At 39.3% G+C, this 9,447-nt stretch overlaps 1 protein-coding gene across 1 annotated transcript; it reads right to left on the bottom strand.

Moving 5' to 3' along the window:
- Positions 1-411: 411 nt before the first annotated feature.
- LOC138887659 (uncharacterized) lies at positions 412-1,765 on the bottom strand. The gene is made up of 3 exons (XM_070169432.1): positions 1,519-1,765; positions 1,045-1,420; positions 412-718 (listed from the first exon to the last, which is right to left on the bottom strand). The coding sequence occupies exons 1-3, from the start codon at positions 1,763-1,765 to the stop codon at positions 412-414; spliced, it is 930 nt and encodes a 309-aa protein (XP_070025533.1).
- Between the last annotated feature and the right edge of the window lie 7,682 nt (positions 1,766-9,447).

The raw sequence follows: 9,447 nt of genomic DNA, 5'->3' as shown, positions 1-9,447 counted from the left end.
AGAATAGTCTTGCATCTTCATCTTTCTCAAGAATTCCTCTGCCTCTTCTTCAGTTACAGCTTTCTTCACTAATACTGGGTTATCTTTAGCTTTTCTTAACTCCTCGGGGGCAAAGCATCTCCCTGAACGAGTCAAACCCTGGGTCTCACAGACTTCTTCTTTAACTTCTTTCCCTTTATAAATCACTGTCACCCGTTCATAATTCCACGGAATAACCCTGTTATTAACTATCGGTAACTGGGTTACCGGCTTAGTAATGACATGATCTGTGCGGGCACCCTCCACAATTACGATAGGTCTGTTTGCCACTCCTGGCACAACCACTTTCACACCTTCTTGTTTTTCTGCCACATCACTTGAAAACCTCTTCTTAACTACCATAGATGGTTCAATTGGCTTGACCTCACTTGACTAAATCATCATGACGATCTTTGAAGGCTTCCTGGGCTCCCCTCCCTTATGCATTATTTCAATCATATTTGTCTCTTGGTGGGTTGGCATCGGATTCCGGTTGATATTGGGCGCCTCTGGAGCTTGAACTTCAATTTTATTAGTATCAGTGAGCACCTGGATAGCACTTTTTAGGTGCCAGCACTTCTCCATGTCATAACCCGGAGTACCAGAACAATATTCGCAGCTTACGGAATAATCCAGATTTTTTGGGATAGGATTTGGCAATTTTGACTGTATTGGCCTTAGCATGTCCAGTTGTCTTAGCCTGTGAAACAGACTAGTATATGACTCACCCAATGGAGTAAAGGTTTTCTTTTTCTGCAACCTTTCATCCTTAAATGCTTGATTAGGCCAGAAACTTGTTCCAGGAGGGTTTTGGTAGGCTCGTGGTGGTGGATAAGTGTTTTGGGGAATGGGCACATGCCATTGCGCGTGGGCAGGAGGTTGGTTGTATGTTTGGGCATGGTGGACAAAACAATGAGGTTCTGATGGGGGTAATAGTGTTGGGGTGGATTATACTGGGTGTGGGGGTAAGTTCGGTGGTGGGGTCGAGGCTGATTATAGTGGTAAGATGGGCCTCTAGGTCCGAACCAAGTTCCTGAATCAATTGTCGCCATATTCTCTCTCTTGTTTTTCCTAATTATACCTCCTGCGCTGCCCTGAATAGCCTGAGTGGTTGCCTTAACAGCCGAATAGCTTATGATTTTATTCGACTTGAGCCCTTCTTCTACCATGCCCCCCATTTTCACCACTTCGTTGAAGGATTTGCCTACAGCTGATACCAGATAACTGAAATAAGTGGGCTCTAAGGCCTGCAGGAAATAATCCACCATTTCACTTTCTTTCATCGAAGGGTCAACCCTCGCTGCTTGCTCTCTCCAACGGAAACCATACTCTCTGAAACTTTCACTGTGCTTTTTCTCAAGTTTTGTCAAGGACAGTCGATCCGGAATGACCTCGAATTGTACTGGAAGTGACAAGAAAATGCCTGGGCTAGATCATCCCATGTGTACCATCTTCCGTGATCTTTCCGGGTATACCATTCCAATGCTGAACCACTCAAACTTTGACTGAAATATGCCATTAGCAATTCATCCTTCCCTCCAGCTCCCCTCATTTTGCTGCAAAACCCTCTCAAGTATGTTATTGGATCACCGTTCCCATCGTACAAATCAAACTTGGGCATCTTACACCCTACCGGCAATTGCACATCTGGAAACAGACATAGGTCTTTGTAAGCCACACTTACTTGACCTCCCAACCTCTGCATGACCCTGAATGACTGTTCTAAGCTTTTAACTTTCCTGAACATCTCCTCCTGTTCGGGATTTTTGACGGTTTCTCAGCTTCCACAGGAAGATCAAAACGAGGAGTGTAAGAATAGGGTTTCGGAGCTTTGAAAGTGGGCTCAGGGGGGTAATACTGGTTGTCATGAGCCTGGAATAAAGGCTCACTAGAGGATCGGTGAATTGTAACAAGCACAGGTGTGGTTGGTGGAGGAGGGTACAGAACTAGTTTGGGTGGTGGAGCTTGCGGGGTTTGGGAGGTGGTGCCTTGGTAGTGATGGTAAATAGGAAATCCTGCACATGAATCAACAATAGGATGTTCCTAGGAGTAAGCTGGTGGTGGTTTCCCTTTTGCCCAGGCCTGGTACATTTCGGTCATCTGCTGCTTCAACTTATACATCTCTTCTTTTATCGAATTAACATCCAATTCTTCCACCTCTCTTAAAGGATCGATGCTACTCGCATCAAGTTCTTGGTTAGACATGATCAATTCGCCTTTGGACCTGGTGTTGTATGGATGGATTACCAGAATGCTCAACAAACTAACCACCTGCCTTAACTCTACAAAATCAACAACAAACTCATTAGTGATTAGAGCTTAACAGATTGGTAACCGCATATTTGTGGAATGCAATGCACCTAAGTAATTAATCATTTCTATCATGTATTTGCTCGATTGCTTGTGTCATCCCGGCTTTTCCTTATTTCCATGTGCAACTTCCCTTTTTCTCTTTTTTTTTCTTGCCTTTCTTTGTTTGACTTCTCTTTGTTTTTTTTATTCTCTCATTTACCTTTCTTATTTTGTTTCCTTCTCACGATTTCTTATTTTCTTTCTCTTTTCTTTTGGTTATGGTCGAATCTTATGGAGATTGCCTACGTATCATGACCCTGCATGAATCAGACCGAGCGTAGTTTTGGGGTATAAGTGTAAAAATAAGTAATAAAACATTTTTGAGATTTTCAAAAAGCAAATACTTTGATTATAACGACTCAAAAACTAACATACTCAAAAGAAGCTAACAGACTTTAACAAAAAGAAAATACAGACTCAAGTAAAAGAATCACGAATACATTAATGCCTCAAATGCTCCTGGGGCCCGCGAGACATCATTCGGTCTCGCCACGGGCCTATATGCAAGATCCCTTTGAAGCCTCTCCAAGTCACTCATTATCTGTCGGACAAACGTCATCACTGCCGCGAAGAAAATGGTGCGAGTCATATTCTCACATGCTTGGCATTTCACAACAATGTAGTCTGCGATAACTCTGACCCGCTCTCAGATTCTACCCTTTTCCTAAAGCAGACGCCCGACCTGTTGATTCTGGGTTTCTAACACCTGAGTGTCATGGAGATGTTGATTTTGCAACTGTTGCATTTCTTCCTCCATCCGAGCCATCAAATCATGATAGTGTTCCCTATCAGCCTTGAAGTCCTTGGCTTGCTTGGCTACTTCATTCTCAAGGGTAGTCATTTTTCTCTTCAGGCTGGTGATTGTCCCTTCATACTTTCTTTTCATTTGTTGCACAAACTTTTCCCGCTCTTCCGCCTACTTTGCCCATTGTGCCCGGACTTTGGCTAGGTTGGCCTCAGACTTTTCCAGGTTATCTTGACACTCAAAGGCTTTCTTTTTCAGACTGCTTATAAACCTTTCATCCGTTCGGCTTCTTTCCGGGTTTCTAGCAGCTGTTCTCATTTTCTGAATTTGGGCTTTGAGGGCTTCATTTTCATGAGTTAACTTTTTCTTCTCGCCTTCATCCACGGCGGCTTGCAAACCATTGTCAAACTGAAGGTCCATGACTTGCTTTTCTAGCCTGCCTATGGTGGCTCTGTACTCATTTTCTTTGGCCAGCCAATCCCATTGCTCTTGTGATGCTCGAACAAATTCTTGAAGATGAGGTCTTTTGGCCGGCCTTCCAAACTCAACTTCCCTTTTATACTAGGCAAGATATCCTGGTGCAACTTCACCTCTAGATAGATCATGCACTCGAGTGTTCGCCGTCAAGTACTGACATTCGCTCCAAATTTGGCGGACTGCTGATTCATGAAACTGACCATCAGGACCAATCTTAACCACATAGCGACTAATGTCTTCATCTCTAGGAACCATTTGATATCTCCCTAATTGTCTCAAAACCCGGTATGGGGCATAAGGCTAGATACTCCTAAGACCCATCAAAAGGAAATGAGGCCTGGTAGTTGGCATGTATATGATCTCATCTACGGGAAGCCACCCAAACGTCCACTCTATTTGACTTGCACTGATGGAACGGAGATGTGATACCCATTCTATAACCCCTTCTGGCAAGATGATCCCATAAACCCTCGTATAAAATTCCTCTATGCAGGTTTTCTCTGTCGACCCATAACTCAAGAATTGAGGACGATGGCATAGATGTTCAATCATCCACATCTGCAACAACAAGTTGCACCCCTCAAAAAAGTCTCCTCCGGCTTTGCAGGCTGTGAGAGCGTGGAAGATTTCAGCTACTATCATGGGTGCGAGGGTGCTTTTGGCCTGAGTAAGCAAAGTGCTGACAACCCCAGCTATTCATATGTCGATATTTCCATCTTTCCTAGGAAACACCAGAAGTCCCAAGAAGACCACCATAAAAGCAAAACACTTGTGTTCTTCCCATTTGAGGCGGTTCCCTTTGCTACAAATTTTGTTTTCTGGATTGTTAAACTTTCCTATGTGACCGTATCTTTGGTATATAAACTACGGAGTGGAAAATCCTGCGGCCAAATCTGGGTTATGGACCCCCTGCTTATCTTTAAGGATTCTAGGAATCTGTGCACAGCGACGACTCTTGGAGCAACCAGATACTTGTGTCTCAAAGGAAATTCAGCGCTCCCAATATATCCGAATATTTCTTTCAGAATTGGGGTGAGTTCAAAATCTGATAAATGAAAAACGTTGTGGGTCGGGTCCCAGAATGTAACCAATGCCTTTATGATGTCCCCTCTAGGTCTGATCTTCAACAACCCGGTGAGTCCTCCCAAGTATAGATTGACCTTATCTTGCCCTAATTTACCCAGATCTTCCCACCACATACACAGCTCCAAAAGGATCTTGTTCCTGACTGTTATTGGCAAATTTTAACTCGTGCTCATTATGCATATTTATTAGGGTGATTAAGCAAAATCATGACTCATTTCACTCAAGAAAAGTTAATTTTTGAAATTGTCATTTCAAAAATAAAACCCGGCTTTGCAAATACGGCCTTCAGCATTTTTGGGGAGAAGATTTTAAGGTTGTGCATGCTAACCGGACAAATATTCGAAAAAGAGACCAAAGGTGGTTATTCTTGCTAAAACAGCCTTCCGACACCCTTTGGGGACATTCGGCTCTTTTAGACAAAAATGGCATCACCCTGCTTATTTAAAATAAAATAAATTTTTTTGTTCTTTTGGGTTATTTTTGCAAAAGGGAAGTTGGACCCGATGGGGGTTGCCTACGTATCCCACATCCAGTGAAAATCAAACTGGCGTAGTTAGGGAAATTCTGACAAAACAAAAAACCAACTCTTTTTTTTTCTTTTTTCACAAAAAATTTCTCTTTTTTTTTAAAATTTTGGCAGAGTTTCGGTATGTTTTGGACATTGGTTTTCAAAAACAGGCAATTATCTCTCTCAGTCCCCACATTTTCTTTTTCAACTTTTCCTCTATAAGCCGGTCAACATGCAAATCCGAATCAAATGAATGCACAAGTAGCAAGTAAGATGCATCAGGATGGTCTTTTCATTTCGGGTACACCTGTCCTAGACAGACCCAACCCCTGTGTTGAGTCTCCAAAGTCAAATGCACATGATACAAACAAACGTTCCTACTAGGGATCCGGTATGAGGCTGAGTTATTCTAGGTTTAAAACCTGGGTATGTGTTCTAGACTGTGTACCCGAGTGAACAACTCGAGCCGAGGAGGGGGCTACGTACCGGGAACCAAAAGGCCATCTGGCTTAGTAACTTGTCCGAGCCTCTTTCTTATTTCAAGGTATGACACTAACAGAATAGAGAGTCTCAACCAGCGATCACATCCCCGAAGATGAGAAGAGAAGGGTTTCGTATCAGTTTATATAAAGTTCGGATAATATCAAAGCGGTAAAAAGCATCACTTAGCACATTAGGCCCAAACATGTGAATAAAATCAGATAATAAATAAAGCCAAATACAACAATTATTCTAAGCTCGAATTCTAAACCCTGAACCAGAGATTCTGGGTTCTTTTCCCCAGCAGAGTCGCCAGAGCTGTCACACCTCCTTTTTTCCTACACCCCGAAAAGGGTATAAGAGAGTTTTTTCCAACTTAAAGTGACAATCGAAACGGGATTCATTTATTATTAAAAATTCAGAGTTGCCACTTGGGATAATTTATGGTGTCCCAAGTCACCGGTTCAAATCCCGAATCGAGGAAAAGATTGACTCTGTTTTACAGTCCGCGAACACAGAAATCCGAGTAAGGAATTCTATTAACCCGGGAGAAGGTGTTAGGCATTCCCGGGTTCCGTGGTTCAAGCACGGTCGCTCAACTGTTATAATTGACCTATTATCTGATTTTAATACATGTTTTAGCCTATGGTTCAATTTTAACTTATTAGCCGCTCTTATTCATTTTTTAGGAAGATTGCAATGTCATTTAAAATATGTCTTAAACCACATCACATAAATACACCCGCGGTCCACGACACATTTTATTTAACGTTGTTGGAATTTGGATTTGGGTCACATGAAATGCACACCCTAGTTTAGGAAGGTAATTTTAAATTACACGCCTAAAGTAACTATGCATTTTTCAACTTTGCGAGGGCCATAGAAAATACGCTAAATGGCATGCCTCGAATTCTATGGATTTAAAACTAATTAAATGAGGGCCATGAGTTTTGAGGTTTTATTGTGGATGGAGTGGTATAAATTGATAAGTACAAAAGGCCTAAAGAAATGGGTTAGCTACATGTATATCACTGGAGCCTTTTGTTATAGCATACTACAATTCAGAAAGGTGGAATTGGAATTTATGTGAAAATAACAAAAGACAGGTGCAAGCTTTGGGTTCATCTCCATATCATCTTCAAAAGACCGACTTTCGTTTTCAAATTCTAGAAAGAATCTAACAAAATTTTATAACAAAATAATGAATCTTAAATGACTATATGAGCACAAAAAGAAAAAGAAACCATGATGAGAACTATTCGGATGAACCAGAAGGAACAAAACAAACATGGACATACAAAAAATGCATTTTAAACTTGATTATAACAAAGAACACTTAAAGTAATTAATTTATTTAACACTATGCTAAAGAGAAAGTTGCAGTATCACCACTATAACTTTTACAGTACCATTTTGAAGTAGAGGAAGTTGAATCTTCACATGGTTAATTTAAGAAAATATGCAGCCAATAACATAAATTGAAGATAAGATCCTTCCACTAATGCAATCTATTTTTTATTTTTTTTACATCTTAATGTTGACAAATTGTTCAACTTCACATACTTCTTTAAATTACAAAATATGAACATGGTGCTACATGAGCTTGACATCTAAATGTAAACAAAATAATACCTGCTGGTTACAAGTCATGAGCCAAGAAAAATAAAAATAAAAGTAAAAAAAGAGAGAAAAAAAAACAAAAACGACACAGAGTCATGAGCATACTAAAATAATGTTAACATTTGAAAATCTCAATTCACTCAATCAAAGAAACTTCATTCATGCGAACAAATCCAATACGAAAGAAACTTTACCAAAATAACCAGATCAATTTGTTTCTGCTTCAATAAAGATGCTCCGACATTTTTTAACTCAAGAGCTTGAATTACATACCTACAAGAGAGTGAATTCAAATGAATAAAATCTGAAAGTTGTAGAGTCAATACAGCAACAACAACAAAATCTCTATCAACTCTTCTTCAAACCCAAGATTCAAGGCCCGAAATGTTGAAAGAAAAATTTAATGAAACCATTCAACCTAAATTTCTCTCCTCCCCCTCTCTTCTTTTCTTCTTTTTCTTCTCAAATTTTCTCTTCTATTTATAGCAAAAATTTTGAGATTTTTCAGATTTTTTTTTAAAAAATATTTTATTATTTTATTATTTTTTAATTAAAAGAAATCCCACTTACAAATTGCTTTTATTTTTTTATAAAAAGAAATCCCACCTTTCTTACTTTTATTTTTTAAATTCCAACTTTAATTACTTTTATCTTATTTAAAATTCCACTTTTTTTTACTTTTTAAAAGACAATTCCACTTATTTAACTTTTCTTAAAAAACAATCCACTTTCTTTTGCTTTTCTTTTAAAAATGCTACTTTCTTTTACTTTAAATTTTTTAAATTTTCAGATACATTTATATTTATTTTTTTAATTCCAACTTTCTTTTACTTTTTATTGTTTTAAAATTTTCACAAAACTTTACTTTTATTTTTTTAATTTTCTACTTTCTTTTACTTTTTAAAGAGAATTCCACCTACTTTTACTTTTATTTTTTTATTCAACACTTCCATTTTTCTTAGTTTTTAAATCACTCCTGAAAATTAAAAAAAAAAAATCGGAATTTTTTTATTATTTAAAATAAAAATAAAAATAAAATAATATTAATAATAATAATTCACCTTTTAAAATTTTGTATTTTTACCCTATAATAAAATGTGTAACAAAGCTAAAAATTGTAGGTTAAAACCCCTAAAATATTTACATAGAAGAAGTGATAAAAAATTAAATATTGTCAAAAATTAGGTGCTCACAAAACCCCTCTAGGACCTGAGCTGGGCCTACTAGAACTGTCTGGGCTGGAACCTCATCATCAAAGTCAACCTGAGGCTCCGCCGCTAGTGATGTTGCTCTGGGATGAGCTCTGCCCCTACCTCAGCCACTAGCACGGCCTCGGCCTCACCCTCTGCCCCTCGTGGGAGCTGTTGCTGGGGGCTCGGGCTGCTGGTCAGTGGATGAGGAAGCGCGTGTTCTCTCCATCTGCGAAAGAACAAAGTAGAAATTCAATCAGCATTGAGAAACCAAACCGCACGACAGGAAGGAATAAATGTAAAGTTTTTCTTAACTCTGTAGCCTCTGGGGATAAATACAAACGTCGTTGTACCGATCCCTTAGACTCTACTAAGCTTGTCTGTGAACTGTGAGACCCATGTAACCTGGAGCTCTTATACCAACTTGTCACGACTCGGATTTCCCATCGTCGAGAGCCATGATGGCGCCTACTGGTGAAAGCTAGGCAAGCCAAATTATTCTAATTACTTAACATTTTCCAGTTTTAAACCATTATCAGTGATGAATAGATATCATGCAAATAGCAAAAATAATTTAGCGGAAGACAAAATCTGATAATTAATCGTAATACAATTGCGATAGTCTAAATACAACTCTACCCATAATTTGGTGTCACATCTTAACAAACGGTCTAAGAACACTGAAAGATGAAATATACATTGTTTCTGAAATGAGTAGGAAACAGGATAAAGGAAAGGTAGGAGGTGACGCCAAGTCCTGCGGACGCCTGAAGGACTACCTCGGTTCATCTGTCGGACTGAAGGTAGCAACCGCACTGTGGTCCGAAGTCTACAACACTGGAATTTGCACAAAAGAGTGCAAAGTGTAGTATCAGCACAACTGACCCCATGTGTTGGTAAGTGTCTAGCCTAACCTCGGCAAAGTAGTGACGAGGCTAGGACCAGACTACCAAATAATCATGTGCAGTTAT

This window comes from Nicotiana sylvestris, chromosome 3 (assembly GCF_000393655.2).
Source record: "Nicotiana sylvestris chromosome 3, ASM39365v2, whole genome shotgun sequence".
NCBI classification, from domain to species: domain Eukaryota; kingdom Viridiplantae; phylum Streptophyta; class Magnoliopsida; order Solanales; family Solanaceae; genus Nicotiana; species Nicotiana sylvestris.
This window is presented reverse-complemented; position numbering and strand designations above follow the sequence as displayed.

What these genes read in the sequence shown, in the direction of transcription:
- LOC138887659 (XM_070169432.1), bottom strand. Translation starts at nt 1,765, where the DNA reads ATGTTCAGGAAAGTTAAAAGCTTAGAACAGTCATTCAGGGTCATGCAG. An exon ending in AATGGCATATTTCAGTCAAA is followed by an intron (nt 1,421 to 1,518) that starts GTTTGAGTGGTT and finishes TGTCACTTCCAG; the next exon opens with TACAATTCGAGGTCATTCCG. An exon ending in ACAATTGATTCAGGAACTTG is followed by an intron (nt 719 to 1,044) that starts GTTCGGACCTAG and finishes TCTGTTTCACAG; the next exon opens with GCTAAGACAACTGGACATGC.